Source organism: Artemia sp. Qi Xiang Cuo, chromosome 4 (genome assembly GCF_049724085.1).
Source record: "Artemia sp. Qi Xiang Cuo chromosome 4, ASM4972408v1, whole genome shotgun sequence".
Taxonomy (NCBI): domain Eukaryota; kingdom Metazoa; phylum Arthropoda; class Branchiopoda; order Anostraca; family Artemiidae; genus Artemia; species Artemia sp. Qi Xiang Cuo.
The window spans coordinates 81,346,723-81,373,173 of NC_142797.1; the positions used below are offsets into that span (position 1 = coordinate 81,346,723).

The 26,451-nt window shown below is 35.6% G+C and overlaps 1 protein-coding gene across 2 annotated transcripts; it reads left to right on the forward strand.

Annotated features, from left to right (window-relative positions):
- Nucleotides 1-201: 201 nt before the first annotated feature.
- On the forward strand, nucleotides 202-26,168 carry LOC148953502 (uncharacterized). Of its 2 annotated transcripts, XM_089088574.1 has the most exons (3): nucleotides 202-403; nucleotides 20,382-20,441; nucleotides 24,233-26,168. In XM_089088574.1, exons 1-3 carry the CDS (start codon nucleotides 364-366, stop codon nucleotides 25,696-25,698), a joined length of 1,566 nt encoding a protein of 521 aa, XP_088944700.1. In that variant the 5' UTR covers nucleotides 202-363; the 3' UTR covers nucleotides 25,699-26,168. The 2 variants fall into 2 exon arrangements, 1 of the variants encoding a protein (XP_088944700.1); XR_016141722.1 differs by lacking the exons at nucleotides 20,382-20,441; nucleotides 24,233-26,168 and adding an exon at nucleotides 6,705-8,013.
- The last annotated feature ends 283 nt before the right edge of the window (nucleotides 26,169-26,451 follow it).

Here is a 26,451-nt window from a genome sequence, read left to right on the forward strand (position 1 = left end):
GCAGTCCATCAAATTGAGGGCATTCAATTTAGTTTTAAAGTATTGTTGCTGCTCTGTTACAACTTGTAATATTATTTGCAAGATAAGGATAAAATTTCTACCAATATTATATTTTATAGCCAGGTGCTGGTAAAGAAAAAGTACCGCTTTACATTCATAAAACTACGTATAAACCATCGATCGAAAACTAAATTGAGGAAATCAAGGCATAACATTAAACATATTTTTTACAGCTTGTGTGACATATACTCCGAATTTGTTCAAGATAATTGCATAAAGGAGAGCTTTTATTTATAAAGCATTTTTAGCCTTTAAAAAAGTTAGTACAATCCAACTAACTTCACATTGTTAAGTCTTACTTTTATGAATGCCATAAAGATGGAATTTAGCCATAACTTTAAAGGTATGTCTTCTTGTTTTCTTTTCTTTTTTTTTCTTTTTGAGCTCAGAGCCAATTTGACCCACTTACAGCCGTCTGACTAAATTCCAATTTGAAACATGAGCTTGAACTGGATGGAAAAGCATTATTGTGGAATGAAGATCTTACCATAAATCAGAAAGATTTATGACTTCAAATTTTTCGTCAGATCTCAAAACTGAATTGGCTTACTTTCTGTCGTCTTAGTGACAAAAAACTTGTGTGTATTTAAGATCACACAAAAATGCAAAGTTTTCACTAGTTTTATTTTTTCATTAGACCGTAGGACTAAGTCAGCACGCGTTCTGTCGTCTTAATGACTTAAAATTTGAGAGTTATTTTCAGACTTGATGACAACACAATTTCGTGCAATGAAGACTAACAATGAAGCACAAGCTCCATTAGTTGTAATTGTTCGTCGTCTGACTGACTTAAATTCGTCTTTACTTTATGTCCTCTGACTGATTTCAAATTTTAGACATGGTCTCATTCTTGATGACAGGATATTTTTGTGCATTAAAGATCATAAAACAAAAGCAAGATTTTTACTAGTTTCACTTTTTAAACATAGCTTAGGGCTAATGTAGTCTACTTTCTGGGGTCCGATTGACTTCAAATTTGGGGCATGAATTCGAACTCGATGACAATATATTATTGTATAATTAAGATCAAATGCCTAAGATCAAATGCTATTGAGTATTTTTGATATTACTTAACCCACTTTCTATCGTCAGCCTGACTTTAAGTTTGAGACATAAGCTGAAGCTTGACAGCAACATATTTTCCTGCAATTAAGATCACAAAGTAAATTCACAATTTTAGGCAGTCTTTCTTTTATTTTTGCCTCGATTTGATTTCACTTGAGGTCCAAGTGTCACTGTTTTCCTGATTGGAAGATATTTCTTACTCAAGTGTCTTCTGTTGGCCTGCTACTGGCATCGATTTAGCGATTTCCACCATGAAAACATGCGGCCGTTAAGAGCTGTCATATTACCTGGGAGAAATTTTTTGTTGTAATTTTCTGTTCTTGTAAAATAAATGAGATTGTTTTTTTTGTATTTATTGATTCTTCAGAAAGAAGAAATGGAAAGTGAATCCTGAGAGCTAGATATTAGACTGTAGACCAAGGAAACTGAACAACGCTTTTGATGGAAATCCAATAAGAGAATGAGAAACCCAGCAAACAAGATGGAAATCCAATAAACATCTTAAAATCCAACCTGTTGTTTTTTCAAAAAATTGACAATTCAATTCGGGTTTGGGAATCCAACATATTTGTTTCTCAACAAATTGGAAATTCAATTATGACCATGGAATTCCAAAATGGTCTCCAATATTCAATTTCAGCTGTTGAAATTGGAATTTTGTTGTTGATAAACATTACAAACAGTTTTGTTGAATCTCAAAAAATTTTTTTTTACAGTGTTGGGCTTTTGGGCTAGCAGAACTTTAAAAAGTGATGTTTAATGGCACTCATTTCTACGGCATATCCCGGGAAGGCAGATTTTAAACTTGTTACTCATCTCTAGCTGCTTTTTATCAATTTTACCATCCAAAAGTGCCATATAGCACTAAAAACGGCACTTTTGGTACCACTTCTTAAGTGGAAGAGTTTGGAAGCATGAAACTGTACCATTGCAATAATTATAGTCCAAAGCCCTTAACTGGAGGCTTATAAGATCCCCTCATATATGCTCCCCATCCAGACCCTCTTAGTAAGTTTCATATTTCAAAAGTAAAATATTATTGCGAAAGCAAATTAAACTAAAACTAAAAAACTTTTCAACTAAACATCTACCAAAAAATAAGCTGGATTCATCAACAGTTTTGAATTGAACCTTCGAACTTCAAATGAAGCCTGTGTGCTAGTTCTAACAGCGGTAATTGAGGGGAAGGGACGTCATTGCCCCCTTAGTTTTTGCTCTTGCCTAGGTTTTGAAATCACCTTTTCTTGGTCATTTCATTGGAAAAAGCACTTGTTGTACAAGTAAACCAACTAATTATGTTTCCCTATGCTTTTATGATTATAAAAAAATAGCGCTTTACTGAAAACACAAAAGTCAAGTATAAATTAAGGATTATTAACTTAATAGTCAAAAGTGAATATGCAGCTCGACAACACTAAACGAATCTATAAGGCTTTTTATAGTGTTACACCAGTTGTGACATTAGTAGCTTTCAGTATACAATTAAAATTATCTTAAAAACGTAAGCGTAAAACTAAATATTTTTTAATAACCGCGAAGTAATTGAACAGCATACAGAAATATTGGACTGATTTATCAAGCAGCATTTTGCTCCCATCAGCTATAATAATAATAGTGGGTAATATAAAGTCTTAAATTGTGAGAAATATACTTTCGTATCACTTGAAATGAAGATCAAATATGACATAATATGAACTCTGGAAATCCGATTATTTCTCTCTATACAAGAGTGAATTTCAAGCTATCATACAAATTTTAAAGCTAGTCTTTAGTCCTAATACTATCAATATGGCCTTTCTTCGAACTTGTGCACAAACTAATCATGAAATGTCCTTTTAAGAATCTAAACGAGAGCCAGTCATTGGACTGAGCCATTCTGCAGAAGTGATACCAAATTAAACGTAAAGAAATAAAGGCAAACCTAAAATGGATTGTTGTTTTATTTTGATAGGGATTGATCCTAAAAGGGATTGATAATATTTTGATCCTATAAAAAGTGTCCTTAATTGGTTTTATTTTACTGTACCAAAACTTCTATATTATTTTGTGTTTTCAGTAAAGAGGTAGTTTTTTATAATCATATTAGCACAGGGAAACATTATTAGTTGGTTTATTTATACTAATTATATTAATATATATTAAATAGGCTGTGAAGTAATAATTTTTGTCCGTTTTAAGTTTTACCTTCACTCTTTACTTCCCTCGGAAAAACTCTGTTTTTTTTAAATTAATATATTTTAAACATGAAATTGTCCAGTTTGTTAGATCGGTGTAAAATATCCGACAGATATGCCATGAGAATTTTAATAGCTACTCTAGAAGCACTAAATCTAACCCTCTTGAGTACAAAGTTTCGAAAAATTCATTGCACCCTAGAAGGCAAATTTTTTGAGAACAACATACTGAGAAAATTTGATAAAGTAAATATTCCTCAAAAAGAGTCCCTGGTTGTCCATTGGGACGGCAAACTTTACCGGGTGTTTTAAATAATGAATAATGTGCCTAATGCAATTTCATTAGGCTATTAAATAAAAAAAAGTTTTTTTAACTAAAAGTAAGGAGCGACATTAAAACTTAAAACGAACAGAAATTATCCCGTATATGAAAGGGGATGTCCCCTCCTCAACGCCTCGCTCTTTACGCTAAAGTTTTTTATTGTTCTAAAAATAGAGTTGTGAGATAGAGTCAAACTTTAGCGTAAAGACCGAGGCGCTGAGGAGGGGATAGCCCCTTTCATATACGAAATAATTTCTGTTCGTTTTAAGTTTTAATATTGCTCCTTACTTTCAGTTAAAAAAAACTTGTTTTTTATTTAATTTCTGAACGTTTTTTATTAATGCAGGTTTTGATTTTGGCTCACCGTACATGAATAACTAAAACTAAATTTGCATAATAATTTTAAATTTTTTTGGCAAAATGGCTTTCTCGAAATTTTGATCAGACGATTTTAAGGAAAAAGCGGCAGAGGGGGGCCTAGTTGCCCTCTAATTTTTTTGGTTTCTTAAAAAGGGCACTAGAACTTTTAATTTTATTTACGAACGATTTTCTTAGTAATAAATCTACGTAACTTACGTATTAAATTACGTAACGAACTTCAATATTCGTATATTTTTACTACGTATATTAGGGTGTTCGCCCCCTCATCAATACCTCGCTCTTTACCCTAAAGTTCAAATTTTGTTCCAATTCTTTAAAAATGACCCCTTAATCACATAGGCCGTTTAATTAGAATAAATAGCTCTTATGAAAGTACTAAAAAAACTTTAGCGTAAAGAGCGAGGTATTGACAAGGAGGCAAACCCCTTCATATACATAAAAATTTCTTTTCGCTAAAAGTTTTGATGTTACTCCTTACTTTCAGTTGAAAAAACTTGTTTTTTTAATTTATTTCCTGATCGTTTTTTAAATAATGATGGGAAATCCGGCCTTCCTTCATAGCAATTTCCCTTCCCACATGGAAAGATCCTTCCACGTAACCCCCAACCCCCCCCCCCCTTCCACTACCAGAAAAATCTCCCCTGAAATCGTCTGTACACTTCCCAATAACCAATACTATGTGTAAACATTGAGCAAAGTTACTAACTTGCAGCCCTTCCCCTGGAGAATTTGGGGGATTAAGTCATCCCCAAGGACATAGTTATTATATTTTTAGACCATGTTAAACAAAATGGCTATCTTAGAGTTTTGATCGGGTGACTTTGGGGAAAAGGCTGCCCTCCAATCTTTTTGGTCAGTTATAAAGGGTACAAGAAATTTTAATTTCCGTTCAAATGAGCCCTCTCACGATATTCTAGGATCACTGGGACGATACGATCACCCCAGGGGAAAAAAAACAAACAAACAAATTAACACGCAGCCGTGATCTTTCTTCTTGCAAAAATTACAAAATTCCACATTTTTGCAGATAGGAGCTTGAAACCTCTACAGTAGGGTGCTCTGATACGCTAAATCTTGTGATGTGATTTTCATTAAGATTGTGTGAATTCTAGGGGGTGTTTCCCCCTTTTTAGAAAATAAGGCAAATTTTCTCAGGTTCGTAACTTTTGATGAGTAGGACTAAACGTAATAAAACAATCAAACTCTAAGAAATTGAATTCTGATACCAATAGATACATCAAAAGAATCAGACTGTTTTGCTGATTTTAAATATATAAGTTTCATCGAGTTTAGTCTTACCATCAAAAGTTAAGCGCCTGAGAAAATCTACCTTATTTTCGGAAAAAGCGGAAAACAGCCCTTAAATGTCACAGAATTTTAATGAAACTCGCACCATCTGATTCAGCGTATCAGAGAACCCTTTTATAGGATTTTCAAGCTCCTATCTTCAAAAATGTGGAATTTTGTATTTTTTGCCAGAAGAAAGATCAAGGGTGCGTGTTTATTTGTTTTTTCTTCCCCCAGGGGTGATCGTATTGACCCAGTAGTCCTATAATATCGTGAGAGGGCTCATTTGAACGGAAATTGAAAGTTCTAGTGCCCTTTTTAAGTGACCAAAAAAAGCATAGTCGAACATCTAATAAATATGTCTTTGAGGATTACTTAATTGCCCACAGTTCCCAGGGGAAGGGCTGCAAGCTATGAACTTTGCCCATTGTTTACATATAGTATTGGTTATTGGGATGTATACAGACATTTTAAGGGGATATTTTTTTCTGGTGGGGGTCAGAGTAGGGGTTTACGGGGGAGGATCTTTCCATGGAGGATGTTTCCTTGGGGGACGGGACATTTCTATGAAGGGGGCGCTGGATTTCCCAGCATTTTTTTAAAAAAAACGCTCAGAAATTAAATAAAAAAACAAGTTTTTTTCAACTGAAAATAAGGAGCAACATTAAAACGAACAGAAATTATTGAGTATATGAGGGGGTTCGTCCCCAAGTCAATACCTCGCTCTGTACGCTAATTTTTTTTTTAGTAGTTTCAAAAGAGCTATCTATTCTAATTAACCAACCTTTGTTATTCAGGGGTTTGTGATTAAAAAAGTTCGAATTTTAGCGTCAAGGGCGAGGTATTGACTAGGGGGCGAAGGCCCTAATATATGTAATAAAACATGCGAATATAGAAGTTCGATACTTAAGTTAATTCGTAAGTTACATCAGAACAAAATTTCAAGAAAGTCATTCAGCCAAAAAAAATAAAATTAATATATAAATTTCGTTTTAATTATTCATGTACGGTTTCCCAAAATAAAACTTGTATTAACTCAAAAACGTTCAGAAATTAAATTAAAAAGTTTTTTTTTAACTGAAAGTAAGGAGTGACATTAAAACTTAAAACGAACAGATATTGTTCCATATATGAAAGGGGTTGTCCCCTCCTCAACGCATCGCTCTTTATGCTAAAGTTTGACTCTGTCTCACAACATTATTTTTTAAAATAGTAAAAAACTTTAGCGTACAGAGCGAGGTGTTGAGGAAGGGACAGCTCCTTTCATATACGGAATAATTTCTGTTCGTTTAAGTTTTAATATCACTCCTTACTTTCAGTTAAAATAAACTGTTTTTTTTATTTAATATATTTAGAATCAGCATAAAATTTGATTCTTTTGATGTATCTATTGGTACCAAAATTTCGTTTTTTAGACAGTTGCTGGGAGTTCCTGTAACAGTAAACGGGTCTGGAGAGGAGTAAGCAATCACGAAAAGACTCGAAAAGTCTCAAAGGAGCCTGCGTCATATTGGAGCAAATCTTAGGAAGAGAGTTGGTATCCCTAGCTTGCCGTCATCATATCATGGAATTTGTTGAGGCGTACTCTAAGAAAAACCGAATCAACTACTGAGCCTCATCCAGACATTTTTACGAGATTCCTCACAACGTGGCCCAAAATAGACAAAGGAAAATACTACATAGGTATCAGTGACAATCTAGTACAAAAGCAGCGAACTCTAGAAATAATTGCAAATGTTGCTTCTGAATAAGCTGAATTCAAAACCAGATTAACCGAAAGCCATTCCAGAGATGACTATATGGAGCTATTGCAGTTGGCTCTTGTATTTATTGGATCTTTATGCGGCAATTGTGTGGGTTTTAGAACTTGAGGAGCCATTCATTCCGCTAGGTGGATGCCAAAGGCTATTTGCTGCTTTAAAATGTCCATTTTTCCCCGGCAATTTAAGATATCGGAAGAAGAAAAAAGTTCCGTGAGGAGCCATATCTGTGTTCCTAGTTAAAATGTATTTTGAAGTTTGGTTCAATGCTCCAAAAGCTCATCTTGCACCGAAGCATTATTTAGGTATTTTGCACAGTCTGGTAGACTATAAAGAATATGGCAACGACATTGCAGAAATAGCCCTGACCAAATTTTTGAACCATTTGTGGTATTTGAATGCAGAGTTGGTGGGGTTATTCTTTTTAGATCCCACCATTACAGACAACGAAAAATTGTTAATGGCTAATAAATTGCTCGGTAGCACCGATCAACCATCAGAGCAAACTAAGGTTGTAAACCCAAAAGTCAGGAAAGAAAAATTAAAACAGGTAGTTGATGGAGGATCAGTAAATTTACTAACCAAAGCAACGTTTACATTCTTCGTAGATTTAATATAAAAACAGATTTCCTAGGATAACATCCAACATCCAAACACCTGGCCTCAAAATATTGGCTTCCTTGGCTTAAAGGATTGAAAATTCTGTTAAGTTAATAAACGGCTTTAACAACTTTCTGGCAAAAGATAAGTGCCACAAGCAATTGTTACTCGAAGTTGTAAGTAAATGCCGAGTATTACATCCTGACGCTTCAAACAACTACTTTTACAAAAGCTCTAGAAAAGATTAAATAACAATATAAAATTATCAACTCTTGACTAAACTACGTCTGTATCATTTTCGAGTCTGTGTTGTGTGTATCTTATACCTGACTTTTATATTTTAAAATAAAAATGTTATTGGGCTTATCAGTATTACTTGTTTGTTATATTCCTACTTTCAACTAAGAAAAATACCAAAAAAAATAAAATTTATCACTTCATAACAGAATACACAAAGTGCGCGTTTTTGGGGCTAAATACTGTTGTAACTAGGTTTGACTTAAAGTAACAACAAATATGTATATAATACAAATTATGAAGAACAATATTGGATTTCTTTTGAGATATTAAACGGGTTTTTATTATTTACCATACTGTATGTTATGGCTTGATTCGGCCAAGAATTTGAATTTTTTCAAACTTTGAGCGACGAACGGCACGGGTTAACGTCATTTAATGGAACTCAAATTTCGGCTTTCTCAATATCTGGAAAAGGGAATCGTTTTGTGGGGTTGAGACCAACAAAATCCCGATTTTTTTCTTTTTTTACGTGATCCGGTCACCCTATGCTGCTATAGGGTCTGATGATCCCTGATGGTAGGATCTGTGATCTTCATTGCAAAAAATATGTTGTGATCGAGTCTGAACTCATGCCTTAAATTTTAAGTACTTCAGACGACAGAAAGCAGGCTAAATCAGCGCTACGCTTTAGTGAAGTAGTAAAACTTGCAAAAATTGTGCTTTTGGTTTGTGATCTTCAGTGCAAAAAACATATGTTGTAATCGAGAATGAGCTCATGTGTCAAATTTAAAGTCAATCAAACGACATAGAGTGGGCTAGTTCAGTTTTAAGTTTGAAAGAAAAATTGAAAGTAATGAAAATTGTGCATTTATTTTCTGATCTTTAATGCACAAAAATATGCTGCCATCGAGTATGAGCTTATATTTCAAGTTTGAAGTCTAGGCTAATTAAGTATAGGCTAAAGTGGGCTAATTTTGTTTCAAGTTTTAATGACCAATTGAAACTGATGAAAATTGGGGATTAACTTTATTATCTAAATTGCACAAAAATACGCTGTAATTAAGGCTGAGCCCATGTCTACAACTTCTTGTCATTCACAATACAATAATTGGTTAAATCCGTTCTAAGTTCTAATAAAAATTTGCAACTAATGAAGCTTGGGCATTTATTTTGCAGTCTTCATGGCACAAACATAAGGTGTCATCGGGTCTGAGTTTATGTCTCAAACTTAAAGTCAGTCAGACGACAGAAAGTGGGCTAAATAAGTTCAACGTTCTAGTGTAAACTTGAAATTAATACCCTTTTTTCTACATCCAGAGGTGAACGATTGCAATAATAATGCCACAAATCCTGTCTTTTCTGGATACCTTTGACTTACTCATTATATCTCATCAAATCTCTTGTTCGCTGCCTCATAAAATTGTAAACTTTGAGTGTTCAAGGGGGTTTGCGTCAACGGATTCTTGACAATGTTGAATAGTTTATGGGATGACTAGTCCCAGTGGAGTGTATGGGACTGCCGTGAACAGGAAATTTAAGTGATGAGTTTATGGGGCTTCTAAGCGAGATGGTTCTACCATTGAGTATGGGAGTAAGTTTCTACGTGTTTCTTTAGTTCTTCTCTAGCCGTGTCCGAGTCAAGTCCTTGTTTTATTGCTCGTTTACCTGCATCTATTTCAAAGTACTCTACATAATTTTAATACAATAAATACATAGTTTATAGACTCTTCTACCTCCTCCACGAGAACCCATAACTGAATGATTCGGCTACGTTACCAAAACGCTTATAAAAGTAAACACTTTATCAGCAGAAAAAAAGGTTTACAAAGTGGTTGCAGCGGCTTTCCGTGGGGGAGGATTTGTCATCAGTGCTAGCAGTGAACTAACAACTAGTGATTTGTGGACTATACCTGAGCTTTATCTTCACCAGCTTCAATTGGACTTGGAATTTAGTGAGTTTAGTAACTTGCCTTTGCACCTGTACCTGTACCCCTTACACTGTATGTGAAGTTATTTCAACTTTTGTGCTAAATACGTCTGCTGTATTCAAGCAATTTCTACCGTCGCTAGCACCACAATTTTGCGCCAGTTTTTCATCTTCACTGCCTGAAAGCTAAGCCTGCTTACTTGTGTTGGTCAGTGGCAAAGAGACATTTCCGCTGTCGACGAGGCCAATTTCCGCCGAAAGCCATCTGGCTTAAGTGACTTTGTTTCTGAAGCGAACAATTTATTCTCCATTCTACAACTAGGATTTGCTATTGTCACCGTTGCCGTTTGTTGCTATTGCGATTTGTCGTCGTTGCCGTTTGTTGTTGTCGCCGTTCTCCACTATGCCGTTAACTAAGGGCCTACATCAGTACACTGTGACCTGAGTAAATTACTGGAAATCAAAGAAAAGTCAATCGGTAAGTCACGCATTCAGTTCGCACCGCGAATATAGGAACCTTGCTAGGAGTGATATTCATTGTTTAAAGTTTGAATTTATTGTACATTATTAACTACCAGATTTTAACTGTTTTCTGCTCGTTGTTTGCTTGCATAAAATGAGTCAAATACCTATTATTGACCCTTCTGATAGTGGGTATAATAAAGCAATTGCTCTCTTTTTTTTGAGGGAAGTTAAAAGTAAAGGTATTAATGTCCCGGAAAGTTTTGATTCTGAAAGTGGAGACTATGAGCCTGGTCTAGTTGTAAAATTTTTAATGGAAATTGGAAACCTTTTGGCCAAACAAAAAACCGATAATGAGGGAGGGACTTCTGGGCAGGGTGCAATAAAAGGATTATTGAGAGATGAGCGTCATGTTTACAGTGAAGGTCGGGATGTAATTAAACCTATTATGGACCCCTTAGCAAATATTCCAGTTTTAGATAATCCAAAGTTTATTAAGCCATTTTCCAGTCAATTGAAAAGGGTGAAAGCGTTGATCAATTGGTCTTATAGTCAAATGATCAATGCAAGTCCGTTGAGGGTCAGATGGCTGTTGTTGAATTTTTTAGGACAGGGATTTTATGAATATTGTAAGTCTAAAGGAATTGGAAAGAGAATTGACCGAGGCGTATTTGCCGGGAAAAACCGCTGGAAAAAAAATTTAAGGAATTAGCTGAGCTCAAGCAGTCAGATAATGAAACAGTATATCAGTTTTATATGAGAGTTGAGGGTTCAGCGAAAGCTTACGGGTTTGAATTTGGAACTCCAGCTGTTTTTTCCGAAGGGATAGCTTTGCATTGTTTTATTGAGGGCTCAAGGGTGAATATAAAGAGGTATCTATTAGAGCATGAGGAGGAGTATAGTGCTTTGAAAGAAGCGCATAAGATTGCAAAACGCTATGAATTCATAGAAAATGCAGTTTTGGAAGAGGAACAAGAAATTTTATCGGCTGCCGTAGAATTTTGCATGAGAACGACAGGGCAAGATGAGGAATTCCGTCAAGGCTGACACGACGTAAAACGAGCTCAGGGAATAAAAGGTAGGTCAGTTGGTAGGGGATACAGAGTTAGAGGAAGAGGTCAGGATAGAAGTTATAGTGTAGATAGTGGAAACGAAGGATTTGGTTACACATCCCAGACAAGTGGTAGTAATATTCTCGCTACCAGAGAGTGCTACATATGTAATAGTACAAGTCATCTAAAGATAGATTGCCTAAATATTATCTGCAATAACTGTAAGAAAAGAGGACATGTGGCTAAGTTTTGTTCAAAACAATCGAGGGAAGTTCAGTATAGAGATAGAGTCTACTGTTTTTTATGTGGGAGTAAGGAACACAAAGCCTATGATTGTCCTAGCCGATACAGGGATCAGTACAGGTCTCAGGGAGCAGGTTCTACAGGTATAAATCAGAGAAACTAGAAAGCCAGATAGTAAAAGAGGAGTTGGTATCTGGTGTATTTGAAAATTCTCCTCGTGGTGAATATTTTTGTTACATGGGATTAGGCTAAGTGACGCTAATTATCCTATTATGAAGAAAGTAATTTTGACTGATTTTGAATGCAAAGATTTTGTGGATTCTGGTTGTCATAAATCTTTACTTGATGAGTCTGTATATAAAAAGCTTGATAAGACGTTTTAAATCAACTTAGCTCAAAGAGAAATTTTAGTATTTTGGATTTGAAGAATGCCTATTTCAATGTGCCATTGTCTGAGGAACGTCAACAGTATTATTCATTTAGGGGACCCGACAGCATCCAGTGTGTGTTTCGGAAGTTGTCGCAGGGCAGTAATGTATCACCGAAAGCATTTTGTGAGTGGGCTTCTGTCTTATTTCAATCTGAGATTTTTCATTCGACTATCTCTATGTATATTGATGATCTGGTTATTGCGTCAAAGGGTGATGATTTCGAGCACCTTAAAGATTTGGAGAAAGTTTTTGCGAGATTTTAGAATGTGATGTTAAATTGGGAATCAAGAAGTGCAAGTTTCTTATAGAAAACTTTGAGCTTCTTGGATTTTCTGTTTCTTTCCAAGGGATCAGCCCGCTAGCAAATAAGCTTGATAGCATCCGCAGGATATCAACACCGAGAAATGTCAGTGAATTACGCAGCTTTATTGGTTTGGTGAATTGGTACCGCATGTTTTATTTAAATTTTGGAGATTTAATTTATCCATTGAATAAGCTGTTGAGAAAGGATATTCCGTTTGAGTGGGGTTAAGAACAAGATGAAAGTTTCCTAAAATTGGTTGAGTAATCCAGAATCAATTTTTCTTGTTTTCCCAGATTATTCCTGAAAATTTTATATTGCTGTTGATACGAGTTCAATTGCTTGTGGTGCCTTGTTAATGCAAATGAATGACGAGGGAAGGTTTCGATTGGTTTCAACTTTCAGTAAACTTTTATCTGTGAATTTTGGTAAAATGGATAATATGTCCAGAGAGCCTTATGGGGTTGTACAAGCGGTGAAGAATTCCGAATATTACATTCGGGGTTGAGAGACTCACCTTCTGGTTGACTGCAAGGCTTTAACATAATTACGACGCTGTAAGGATGTGTCATCAAAATTATATCGTATTGCTCTAATTCTGAACAATGAATTATTCCATTGGTCTCACCTTCCTGGCAAATATCATCCTACTGAATCTTGCCCTGGCATTTTCGAAGAGTGCCGTCCTCTTGGGTTTACGGAAGAAGAGGCAGAGTTCGTAGCGGCTGCTGTTGGGATTGAAATAGATTATCTCGGATTAGAATTACCAGAGTTTGCTCGGTTTCAGAGAAGAGACCCTGAGTTAAAGAGAGTCATTGAGTATTTTGAGTCAAAGAATTGGGATGATAATTCTTTGAATGGCATTCACGTTGGGATACGTGGTGCTGGGACTGGTGATGGGGTGGAAGTAAGTCGACCGAGGGACCAGCTTCCAGATTATAAGGAGGAGCCTAGAAGGAGTGTAGCTCAGAGGATCCTAGATCAGGAAGGCTTGGACTTGGTGCGGAATGGTGTAGGCGGTGGATCACCGAGCCTCAGAAATCCTGCAGGTAGCAGGCCTAGTGAGAGAGATGCAAATTTGCCTATAGAAAGTAATGTAAATTTGGGCGACAAAGAGAATATTTCATGTGTGAAGAGAGATGCAAATTTTCTGAGAGAGAGCAATGCAAATTTTGGCGACAAAGAGAATATTTCATGTGTGAAGAAAGATAACGTCATGTGTTCAAAGAGAGAGAGAGACTTACCTTTGTGGTTGGTTCGAATTTTTGACAGTTTATTTATGAAGGATGATGTTCTTTATTGCTATCCGGTAGGAGGCGTTGGCAATGAAAAAGGGTACCCTAGAACATCTAAAATTGTCTTGCCAAGCGTCCTAGTAGATTCCGCAATAAAGCTATCGCATGATCATCTACGTATTGCTGGACATATGTCAGCTGAGAAGACATTAGAGCGAGTTAGTCGAATTTCCGTTTTTTATAAAATGAATTTGAAACTCAGAGAATTTTGTGAGAATTGTAACGTGTGTCTGCGTAAAAACAAGCTTCATCGAACAGTAAAACCAACTTTAGGTCAAAATGAAGATCCGAGGTACCCCTTTCAAATCTTTTCGTTGGATTTTGCAGGTCCAATGGGGGGTACATTTGGGGGGCCTTTAAAGGAAGGGAATTCACATATTTTGGTAGATGTTGATCATTTTTCAAAGTTCTGCGTTTTAAAGGCTGTGCCGAGGATCACTGCTGAGACAATGTGTAAATTCCTTTGCGAGTCAGTTATATCTTATTTTGGTCTTTTTGAGGTATTAATCACGGATTCTCATCAGTCTTTCCGAACGAAGTTAATTTCTGAGTTGTGTCGTAAATTGAAAATAAACCACAATTTTCCCCCTAGTTTTAACCCACAGTCTAATGGGTTATGTGAGAATCGTGTGAAAGTGACAAAGTTTATTCTGAAAGCTTATTGTCAGGAGTACCCAAATTCGTGGGAGAACTATTTACCCTTGGTACAGAACGTTTTGAACTCCACCGTTTCTTCAACAACTAAATATTCACCACATCAAATCGTGTTTGGTCGACAACCTCTTGCCTTTTTAGATATTCAGCCTTCAGTACCTACTGTTGATTATTTCGATTCTTACGAAGATTATATGATCAACTTGGTGAGGAATTTGTTTGGAATTTACAGGATTTGTGACGAAGAAGTAAGAAAGGAAAAGAAGGCTCAGAGTTTACAATATAACAAGAAAGCTGTTGATTTACCAGTTTTGATGGAAGGAGACTTGGTGTATGTTCAAGATCGCGCACAGAACTCTCATGAAATCAAAGGCTTAAAGTTGAATTTCTGAGGTCCAAAACTTTATTTTGAACCTTTTGAAGGATTCGTTATTTTTAGTCCAAGAGTTTTCTGGGTCTTATTTAAGGAGAACTGTTAATGCTCGTTTGGTGAGACCGGTTAAGGATACAGAAACTTTCTTACGTTTTAACCCGGTGTTCAGACAAGAAAATGAGAAAATAAAGGATCATAATAACATTAATGAGAGTAAGAGAAAGGAGAAAAAGATTGTTGAGGCTAAGGTCACCCACAGCTATTGTTTACGGAAAAGACCAGGGCTTGTAACACTATTGGGACAATCTGAGTCCCAACTTCCTCTAGTTGATTCTACCCAAACATCTAATTCTGCACCAGAGACCAGTATAGAAGCGAGACAAGATGAACCGGATCTAAGAGCATTGGAAACTGAAATAAATTTTACGGGTCTGAATGTGAGGTAGGTAACTCAGAGCTCGACAAAAATTCAGAACAACCAGAAATTAATTTGCTACATGTACCAACTATTCAGCAGCTTGATGAACCAATTATGAATCAATTGAGGTTAGAGCAGAGAAATACAGGTAGTTTCGAAGTTAGGGAGCCAACTGCCGTAGGATCTTCTACACCTAGTATACCTAGAAAGGTAAGTGGACCAATGAAGTTAAGAGGATTTTAAAAAGAATAATAAGAAATATAATTTGGTATTTTTATAAAATAGATATAAAATTTTTATAATATAAAATTTTGATAAAATTTTTTCAGATTTTTTTTTATAAAATAGACCATTGGAATTTCTTCATTTTTTTTGCCAGTTGGAATCTATGTTTTTTTGGAAGGGTATATTTGGAAGTTGATTTTAGGATTTACTTAAAGCTCATCAGCTGATAGTTAGAAAAACAAAAAAAAACAATTGAATTGAGAAATAAAAGAAAGAATAAATGCCTTGACTTTGTTCATTGGAATATTTTAAAATCTTAATGTGTTTTTTAAATATATGAATGGTTGTCTTCATTGACTGGCATTTATTGTAACAGTGCTTTTGCTTTAATGTCTATTTACTTGTTTAATCTCTACTGTGTATTTATTAATTAGGTGTAGGGAATGTGAGTTTTCTGCGAACAACATTATGAGCGTGACTCAAGACAGTGCAACTTTATCTAAATAGCCTTGTGAAAATTTTAATCCTAGAAATTTGAAAGAGATAAGTGATCGAAAATTTACATTTGGAACCATGAGAGAACTACAAGAAAAAAGTTTGAAACCATCTAGAGTTGGGTCACTCTTTCGAGACCCTGGGAAGTAATTTTGAAAAATATAGAATTTTCTTTGTTTTAGTTCAGCATTCGCCTAAAGACTCCTCGAAAGTTTCAAGTTAGCACCGTTACATTGTTTAGTAGCAATAGTTGTAGTAGTAGTGCATATAGAACCTTTGGTTTTATTCAAAATATCCCTCAACACACGCTGAAAGTTTCAACCTAATATCTTAAACCATTCCTGAAGCATTGCTGATATGTCCTTTTGACAACTTGCATCAGCATAGAGTGTTTTGGCTTACAACAGCACTATTTGAATATTCCCCAAAAACTTTTTTCATTAATTGGTGGCAGTAGTAGCAGTACAGTAGTATTAGTAGCAGCAGTGTTAGTAGCAGTAGTAGAACTAATAGTAGTAGCCTTAGCTTTAGTAGCAGTAATAGTAGTAGCAGTAACAAGAGCTGTAGCAGTAATAGCTGTAGTAACAGTAGTAGCGGTCATATTGGAAAGCAGCTATTGTCCTTTGGTTAGTTCAACATCCCCCAAAACAAGTGATGTAAGTTACAACTTCTCACACCAAAGTGGTCCTAAGGTATTGATGATACGCCCTTTTTCAACCTTCATACAAACGGCGTTTTGTGGTTCAGTTCAACTTCCCCCCTCAATATTCACTGAAAATTTCACCTTCACTCCTTTTAGACAGAGTTGTAATAGTAGTCACAGTAGTAGTGTTAGTAGTAGTGCCAGTTGTAAGAATAGTAGCAGTAGTATTATTATAACAGCAGCGGTAGTACTACTATAACCTTTTGTTATTAGTTAAAGATTCACGTCATCAAACCCAGGAAGTTACAACTAAATACAAATAACCATTGCAATAACGTTGTAGATATACCCTTTTGATAACCTGTGTACTCATAGTTTAAAATATGCTTAACTTGCCCCTCAACGCTTTCTGAAATTCTCACCTTAATACTCATAACCATACAAGTAGTTGTATTAGGAATAGTAGTTGAAGTAATAGTATTAGTAGCAATAAAAGTAGCAGTGGTAATAATATTAGTAGCAGCATGTGTTAGGACCATTTGTCCTAGTTTGTTTCAGATAAATGTCCTTCCCAGATTCTTTTCTTTTGGTCCCTTAATTATTCTCTTTCCCCCTAGTAATAATTATTAATTTTCCTTTAATTTTGGTGGCGCCATTTTCTTTCCTTCTTTAATTGCGTAGTTTGTGAAACAAACCACGAGGCATTAATTGCGCAATTGGGGGTGATTCACCATAGGGCAATAATTAGTAAGCCTTTGGATCGGCTGGAAACATCCACACACTACACACCGCAGGCACGCGGTGAGCGAACTGGGGGAAAATTAGAAGTAAAATTTTAGTTCCTTTTGAGTTCCTTTTGTAGCGTGACTGAATACAGTAAGATTTTTTATACTATATAATCTTTGACTTTTAGCCTAGGTAGAGTCCAAGGAGATAGTTAGAAATATTACCGGTAACCCAGGACGGGTACCCTTGGCCTTAAAGTGGCCCCTTTGACCATTTGATCACGCTATCGTACCCTAAGGCAGGGTATATTGTAAATCGGGCACTGACATACCCGATAGATACATAACCGTTGGGGTAAGCATGGGCGTCCCACAAACATTTGGGCCGACAAGGGGCTTCCCCCCTCGAATAAGTGGCATAGCAACAATTTTTGCGCCACAGGACGGGTACCCTTGGCCTTAAAGTGGCCCCTTTGACCGTTTGATCACGCCATCGTACCCTATGGCAGGGTATATTGCAAATCGGGCACTGACATACCCGATAGATACGGAACCGTTGGAGTAAGCGTGTGCCTCCCACTAACGTTTGGGCCAACAAGGGGCTTCCCCCTCTAGTAAGTGGCATAGCAACATTTTTTGTGCCATTTTTGCACCAATAACTGGTGACCCCCGTACCTTAAACCCCAATACTAGTGGCATTGTAACCTACCAGTATAACAGCATGCATATATTGTCTTTTGGAAATTTAATCTTCCTCCTTAAGTATTCTCTGAAACTTCCAACTTAATGCAAAAATATATTCTTGACATACGCCCTTTTGAAAATCTGCTTGCACATACTGGGTTTGTATTTAGTTCAAATTTCTCAAATTTTCATACGCTTGGGCCGTAATAGTAATAGTTTCATAGTAGTAATAGTAGTAGTGGGAGCAGTGTAGTAGTGTTGTATTATCGGTAGTAGTAATAGTAGTATCAGGATTATTAATAGCAGTAGTATACCACACGTGTAGCCTTTTGATCGGTTTAACATCCCTTTCAAGATGCCCAGAAATTTCCAAATTAATATAGTCTGTCATTTTTGACTTACGCCTTTTTGACAACCCGCCTGCACATAATATGTATTGATCTAGTTAAGCACTCCCCTTGATACGGTAATTCGTTCCAAAAATATTACTGACACGCCCTTTTGATAATCTGTTGATTATCTATAGTTGATATTTTGATTTATTTCAACTATCCCCTCAATGTTTTTTCTGATATTCACTTCAATATACTTGGCCTTGGTAGTGCTCGATACAAAAGGAGTAGTTTTAGTGGTAGAACTAGCAGTAGTAATACTAATAGTAGTAGAAGTAGCATGCAAATATCTCCTTTTTAACAATTGATTATCTCGCTTATCATTTCCTGAAAGTACCAACTTAATATTCTCTGACATTCGAGAGTTAAACCCGTTCGACAACCCATATGTACACAACTTGTTTTGATTTATTTCACACCCTCCTCAACATTGTCTGAAAGGCACACCTGAATGCCCTTTGTCTTTTTGGAAAGTAAAGTTCAAACATGTCCACCTTTCTTAACAATATATATTATATTTTAACAATGGACAAATCTCCTAACTTTCAGCCCTTTCCCCGAGGGATATGGAGAGGGTGGTTGCCATCCAAAAAGACATAATTACTGAAATTCTCAACTATAATGAACAAAAGAGCTATGTCAAAATTTTTATTTGATGTGTTTAGGGAAATTATAGTCGTGGGGGGGGGGCTGGCTGCTCTCCAATACTCTTTGACTCTAAAAACTGGCGCTAAAACTTTCAATTTCAAATCGAATATGCCCTTTTAAGATTTTTCTACGACGACTTCTTCTACAAAAAGTACCTTGGTCAAAAAACAAAAAAATAATAAATAAATGATACATTGAGCCTCCTTTGCTCTTTACTTAGGCCGCGCTATTGCGCTGCCTATAATTGATGATCTCCTTTATCATTTCTTGAAAGTTCCAAATGAACATACTCAGTCATCCCTGTGTTTACGTCCCTTTGACAACTCTTATGCATATAACGTGTTTTGATTTAGTTTAACACTCCCCTTACCATTCCCTGAAAGGTTCATTTGAATGCCCTTCGTCTTTTTGGAAAACAAAGGTCAAACGTGCCCAAATTTCTCATTAACACATACAAAATGTAAAATGGACGAGTTGCCTAACATACAGTCTATGCCCTGAAGGTTGTTGGGGGGTCTGAGACCCCAAAGACTTAATTACTGAACCTTTCAACTATGCTGAACAAAATGGCCATCTCAAATTTTGATAGGTTGAGTTTGGGGAAATGATGGGAGTAGGGAGAGGGGGGAGGGATAGTCACCGTCCAATCAATATGACTCATGGAAAAGGCACTAAAACTTATAATTTCCATTCGAATGAGGTCCTTTCAAAATTTCTGTAACAACTCCTTATATTCAAAGTACCTTGGTCAGAACAAATAAAAAAAAAAATCATACATTGTTTCCACTTCGCTCTTTACTTAGGCAGCTTCTGTGCGCTACCTATGATAAGGCTACCATTCCATTGTACACCCTAAAAATAAAAACATACTAAGCATGAATTTTTCATGTGACAGGCATATCAAACGTTGTTGAAATTAGAACCATTCAATGATTTTCATTGTGTATGATCAGACGGCCATAGATAGGGTTCTTGGACCCATGCCTCCTACCACGCACCCTTATTCCCATTTCACGGTAATACCATGTATTTATTTCAAATCACAAGTTTGCCTCATTTCAAATATTTACCTATTTATACATATTTACCTATCCGGATGTAAATCAAGTTGCAGTCATTACTAATAAACGTTGGTCTTTAAATTCCTAACGTCCTTTATTAGGCCAGTTCAAGTACACACTTCAGAAATCGTGCCTTTATCACACCTTGCTAAAAAAAGTGTAATATAAGGATTTCCCATACGCATGTTCAGAATACAAAAACTTGGCCCAACCACCTAGCTCTTCTCTACATCCACCACCTTAAATTAACAGAATCTTAGCCATAATGCATGTACCAGTTTTTTCGTGAAAATAGCTAATTTTATTTTACCCGAAATTACTACCATTGCATTTTCCCTTTTTGCAAATTAATTTTAAAGTATTTAAATTTCTTATGACCGTATACAACATCTAATAAATGAATGCTTTTGTATAATCTGCTTTACTATTCAATGTAAGACTCAAATTTCCTATTTCTTTTCAGTCGGAGGCAAAGAACTGATTGCACTTCTTCTAGTCATTGGCTGCAGCATATGTGTAAATGGTAGTGTATACATTTTCTTGTCAAAACTGAGATTCTCCAGTTTTCTTCTCTTTATCTTTTTTTTTTGGTTCCGTATAAAAAGGATTGCTTTAAATTTTGAACAGTAATAAAACGATAAAAAGATTTTCAATGTAGTTTAATTTGTTTACATCGGACAGTTTTAGAAGCGAAATCTGAAATTTCTTTTTTTAAAGAAAATGAAAAAATTTTGCAAATTAGATGCATCCCCAATGTTAACCTTACTACAGGACAACCCTTTGCCTAATCCCTCAATCATGCAGGCCGTCATCATTGAGCTTTCCTCTCATAAAATTGAGCCAACATTGCCAATTGAGCCAATTAAATTGAGCCAATAAAATTGAGCCAATTGAGCCAATAAAATTGAGCCAATTGAGCTAATAAAATTGAGCCAATTTGCCAACAAAGTAACTACCATGAAACTTTCCATCCACAGAGAGACGTTCAAGGAAGTGTATGCGTATTCTTAAAATCGAATTACCAACCAACGGCTTATAGCTAAAACTGGTGATTTGTTTAGGCCTTAGCGATTGACGCGATACTATCGTTTCGTGTTTTTTTTTTTTTTTTTTTTCATCCCAATTGAGGGCACTATGGCGTCATAGTGCATTATGGCCTCTATCATAAAGATAAGGATTAAATTACACAACGATTCTTATTTCCCTCCATAAGTCGATTTTTCAATCAAATTTAAGTTGACATCAAGCTGCGGCTAATCAAACAGTTCATGGTAACGAACTGTAAGTATGGAGTGACCTGGCTTAATGGTAACCGAAACTCTAAAAAACGGAATTTTGGCGCCTGAGAAAATTTGGCTGATTTTCGAGAAAAGGGGGAAAGACCCCCCCTAAAAATTATAGAACCTTAATGAAATTCAAAACATCATATTCAGCGTATGAGAGAACCCTACTGTAGAGGTTTTAAGATTCTATTAACAAAAATGTGTAATTTAGAATTTTTTGACAGAAGAAATATCACGGGTGCGTGTGTATTTTTTGTTTTGTTTGTTTTTTTTTCTTTTCCCCAGGGCTAATCGTATTGACCCAATGCTCCTAGGATATCGTAGGAGGGCTCATTGGAACGGAAATTAAAAGTTCTAGGGCCCTTTTTAAGTGACCAAAAAAATGGAGGGCAACAAGGCCTCCTCCCGCGCTCATTTTTTTCTCAAAGTCACCCAATGAAAATTTTGAGATAGCCATTTTGTTCAGCATAGTCGAATATCTATTAAATATGTCTTTTACGATGACTTAGTCCCCCACAGTTCCCAAGGGAAGGGCTGCAAGTTATGAACTTTGCCCATTGCTTGCATATTGTATTGGTTATTGGGAAGTATACAGACATTTTCAGGAAAAACGAATTTCTGGTGGGGGGGATGGCGGAGGGGGTTCGGGAGAATTTTTCCATGGAGGATGTTTCTTTGGGGTAAGGGACATTTCTATGAAGGGGGTGCCGGATTTCCAAGCATTATTTAAAAAACGATCAGAAATTGAATAAAAAAAAAAAAAATTTTTTCTTTTCCGTGATCTTTCTTCTGGCAAACATTATGAAATTCCACATTTTTATTTCGAAAGGAGCTTGAAACCCCTAGAGTTTTCTACCTTGAAACCTCTTGAAACCTCTAGGTTTTTTGATACGCTGAATCTGATGGTGTGATTTTCATTGAAATTATATGACTTCAATGGGGCTTTTCCCCCTTCTTTAAAAATTTGACAAATTATCTCAGGCTTGTAGCTTTTGATAGGTAAATCTAGACTTAATGAAGCTTATATATTTAGAATCAGCATAACTAAAGTAAGGAGCAAGTTCAAACTTCAAACAAATATAAATTACTCTGTATATAAGGGGTATTGCCCCCTTCTCAACGCTTTGCTCATTAAGCAAAAGTGTTTTTAGTACTTTGAAAAATATTATCTTTCCAATTGCGAATTTTCAGGAAAAATTTGGAAAAAAGCCAAACTTCACAGTATAATCTTTTCAACTAGGTTTCAAATCTGTTTCTTGCTTTCAGTTGAAAAGCTTTTTTTTATTTAATTTCTGATTGTTTTCCAAATCCTACCCAGGCCTAACCAAGATATAATTTGAACTACCAGCCCCTTAAATTCCTGATCAATTGCTTTTAAAATGTGCAAATCAATAATTGTACGTGTATTAGTACCATCCTACGTTTAAAGTTTCCATTTCAATTTTGGATTAAATTGGAATATTCTTAAAATTAGCGATGAATAGTAATTTTGGCAAAAAGTCCTTGTTAATATTACTACAAAAGAAGTTTGGTTGCATAAAAAGGAGTATTATTTTTTATATGGATGTAAATTCCGTGAGACTGTTGATCTTCTACATAACTGAAGCCATCACAATCTTTGCAATAGCATTTTCTTGTCGATAAATACATTACACATTTGTTGAAATACATTGAAGTATTTCATATAAATAGAAAAAGAGAATAACACCATTTAAAATTGCTGAAAACTAAATTCCTTGCAGTATTTACCACTCCAAAGAAATTTTCTGGCTGGGCTGATGATGACCTGCCTTTCCTTTTCCACCTCCGTGCTGGTAGAAATTGGAATGTAACATTTTAGCTCTATAGAGAATAATTGAATTAATTTCTACTCCCCCCTACCTCTTTCCACATTTATCTGAAACCTCGTGAAGAGTAAGCAGTTTGGCCATTAAAATTCATTTTTTAGGAATCTACCCTACCACCACCTAAACAATGACTCATCCCTCCCTCATTATAGCTGATACGCAATAACACTTCGTCAAACATAGCCTAATTTCATTACAAATAAAGCGAATCAACTTAGTCGAATTCAGTGCTGCCACCGTGGGGCATTACTTCTTTCACATAAGGATAGCGTGAAATATAGCTATTCATGCTTTTAAATCAATTAGCTTTTCAGAATTTTAAATTTATTGCAAATTCATCCTTTTCGGGATAAAGTCGTAGCTTCGTACCCTAAAACAGCAAGAAAACAAGATTTTTCCCTGTTCCAATCTGTATGGTCACTTAAGATAGCTTTAAATTTACGTTTGAATGAACTCCCTCCCAATTACCTTAAACCTTTAGTTTGATACAATCACCCTTGGGAAACAACGAAACAAACAAATATACATCGACGATATTTCTTATGAAAAAAAATTCGAAATTCCACATTTGGAAGATTGGAGCTTGAAACCTCTACGGTAGGGTTCTCTGATATGATGTGTCTACTAAAGGGATTTTCAATACGATCGCCTGTTTGTTTTTTTTTTGGGGGGGGGGAGTATTTTGTTTTATTTTGCATGCAATTTAATCGCTCTTTTTATTTGAAAGTTTTTTCCTAAAAGTATTTAAAAATAAACTTATTCCTGCAAAAAAAAACCTGAAATATATCCCCTGTCACCCAAACACAGCTCATGTCTTAGCTTTGCCCCCCCCCCCCCTGGAAAATTATCTGCCGGCACCTTTGGCGTAGCATATAAAAAAATGACTCCTTTGGCCCTTATATTAAGCAAGGCAAATCATTGTATCTCGTAGACAAATCATTGCACTAAATAAATATGTAAAGACCCCAAAAATAATGCAAAAATAATATTTTGACCATAAGATTATTTCACAGCTAAGATAAAAAAAGTATCTTTTATCACTCTCAAAGTAAAGACTGTGTGTACAAAAATATGGTAGTGATCTTAATATCGCTGCCTATCCGCGTAAAACCAAAATCTTTCGTTTATTTTACTCTGTCTTTTTCTAACTGTTCATTTCCATTGCATCTTTCAATCTTTTTCAGGTAAAAATGAAAAGGATAAAACGCCGCTGCTCCACGGCTATAAGACAGATTCAAAAATTGAAGGTGGACGCTGGAAATTTTTAAAGGGCCATTGTGTGAATTCAATAAATGACAAGAATGGATACTATCACAACCGATTTCTTTTTCCAAAGGAAATTGGAAAAATAATTCTAAGGGCCGCTACAACAGAAAGTCCTGTAAAAACGGTAATAGAAGAGCCAATAATATCGGAAACCCATCCACCGACAGAAACTGTTGATTCGGCAATTATATCATCAACTCCTGCGGTTAGTTCAACAAAAATTGCTGGGCAAGGCGTAAATATTCACATCCACGTCTATCCAAACAAGGAATCAACAACAGAGAAACAGCAAAGAGAAACTGCAACACACAAAAGCCAACTTCAGTTTGAAGCCACGGCAACTAAAAAACCAAAGGACTTCACTCAAATTCATCATTTTCCTGATCCCAATTTCAGTTACCCGGGGTATAATATTCATTATCTAAACACAATAAACCCTTCAAACATTGATTTATTCTTAGAAGAAAACAAGAAAAAATTGCCGTTATCAACAACAGAAGAAAAAAAACCACATGCAGCAACCGTGACTACAAGCCGACCAAAGGACTTTAATCAGATTTCTGAATTTCCAGAACCCTATTATAACAATCCCGTCCAAAATATCGATTATTTAAACACAATATATCCTTCGATCCCTGAACTTTTCTTAGAAGAAAACAAGAAAGAAAATCTCTTGTCAACACAAGAAGAAAAAAATCCCCAAATTGGAATCACGACAACAAAAAAACCGAAGAACTTCGTGGAAATCCAGAAATTTCCACAGCAAAACTACTATTACCCAGGCCACAATATTCACTATTTAAATACTTTTTACCCGTCCCATTCTGAGCACTTCTTAGATTTAAATAAGAAAGAATCTATCTCCGCAACGGCTGAAGAAAAAATACCTAACGATACAACCCCGACAACAAAAAGACCAAAGGACTTCGGTGAAATCGATGAATTTCTACAGCCCAGCTACAGTTACCCAGGCTATAACATTCCCTATTTAAATCCATCATATGCTTCACACTCTCAATACTTATTTGACATAAATAAAAAACAGCCCTTACTGCCAACAACGGAGGAAAAAAATCCACTGGGTATAAACTTGATAGTAGACAAACCAAAGGACTTCGATCAACTCCATCAATTTCCTGAGCCAAACTACTACTATCCTGCCCATGATGTTCAAGTTCCAAACATAATATACCCGTCAACATTCGAGAGCTTGCCATATATAGGTAGACTACCCCCAAAGTATTTTCAATATCCAAGACCCCACCCCCTTCATCAGATACAGAATTATGAGTATGACGAATGGATTCCAAATAAGTTTGTCCCATCTCCATATCCCCAGTATATACATAGGGATAATTTTAATAAGTATTATGAAGGATACTAAACTATTGTAATACCCTGAAGAAAATGGAAATTTAGTAAACTAAGTAGCGTGCAGAAAAGAAACTATAAGTACAATTGCAGTAAAAAAAAGTTTTTTTTAACCTCGAGTATTTACACGTTCAGCTTAAAGTATTTTTGTACAAAGGACTCTGGAAAAACTATTGATGAAAATTAATAATACTTGAATGAACTATTTAGTTGTTAAGACCTCTTTCTGCTTAAAACTGTGTCGTTATTTACTTTAATGGCCATATGTATCTTCGGAGAAAAACAACAATGGAAAAGGTTCTAGTGCACACATTTTTATTCTTCTTTTATCATAATATTATATTTTGTCAATATAACTTTTTTATACATTTCCAAAGTAAATTTTTGAGGTTTAGAAAGGCAAATAAAAAGTCATATTCCAAAATCTAATCTAGGTAGCATGCAAGTGTAATAAGATTAATGTACTGCTAATATTTGCGTTCAAAAATTAAAGCTGTATGTGAATATGCTGCTTGAGTTTTTTTTTTAGCATGGAACATTTCTTCGCTCTATGGAATTATAATCTGATAGATGAAAAATTTCCCATTTTTAATCTTTCTCTGGACTTTTCTTTTCTTTGTTTTTCTGGTTTTTTCTCTAACATGTCATAACACTGAACCAAAAGGGACCGGGGAAGAAATCAACGGGATCTGAGCAATCAATTATAATTGGGAAAGGGAAATTGAATGTTTATATGCTAGGGTCTATAACGGTCAATTTCTTTCGA

Excerpts from the sequence above, each read along its gene's own strand:
- LOC148953502 (XM_089088574.1), top strand. The coding sequence starts at position 364 with ATGAATGCCATAAAGATGGAATTTAGCCATAACTTTAAAG. Across the intron at positions 404-20,381 it reads ATTTAGCCATAACTTTAAAG|TCGGAGGCAAAGAACTGATT; the intron begins GTATGTCTTCTT and ends ATTTCTTTTCAG. Across the intron at positions 20,442-24,232 it reads CTGCAGCATATGTGTAAATG|GTAAAAATGAAAAGGATAAA; the intron begins GTAGTGTATACA and ends AATCTTTTTCAG.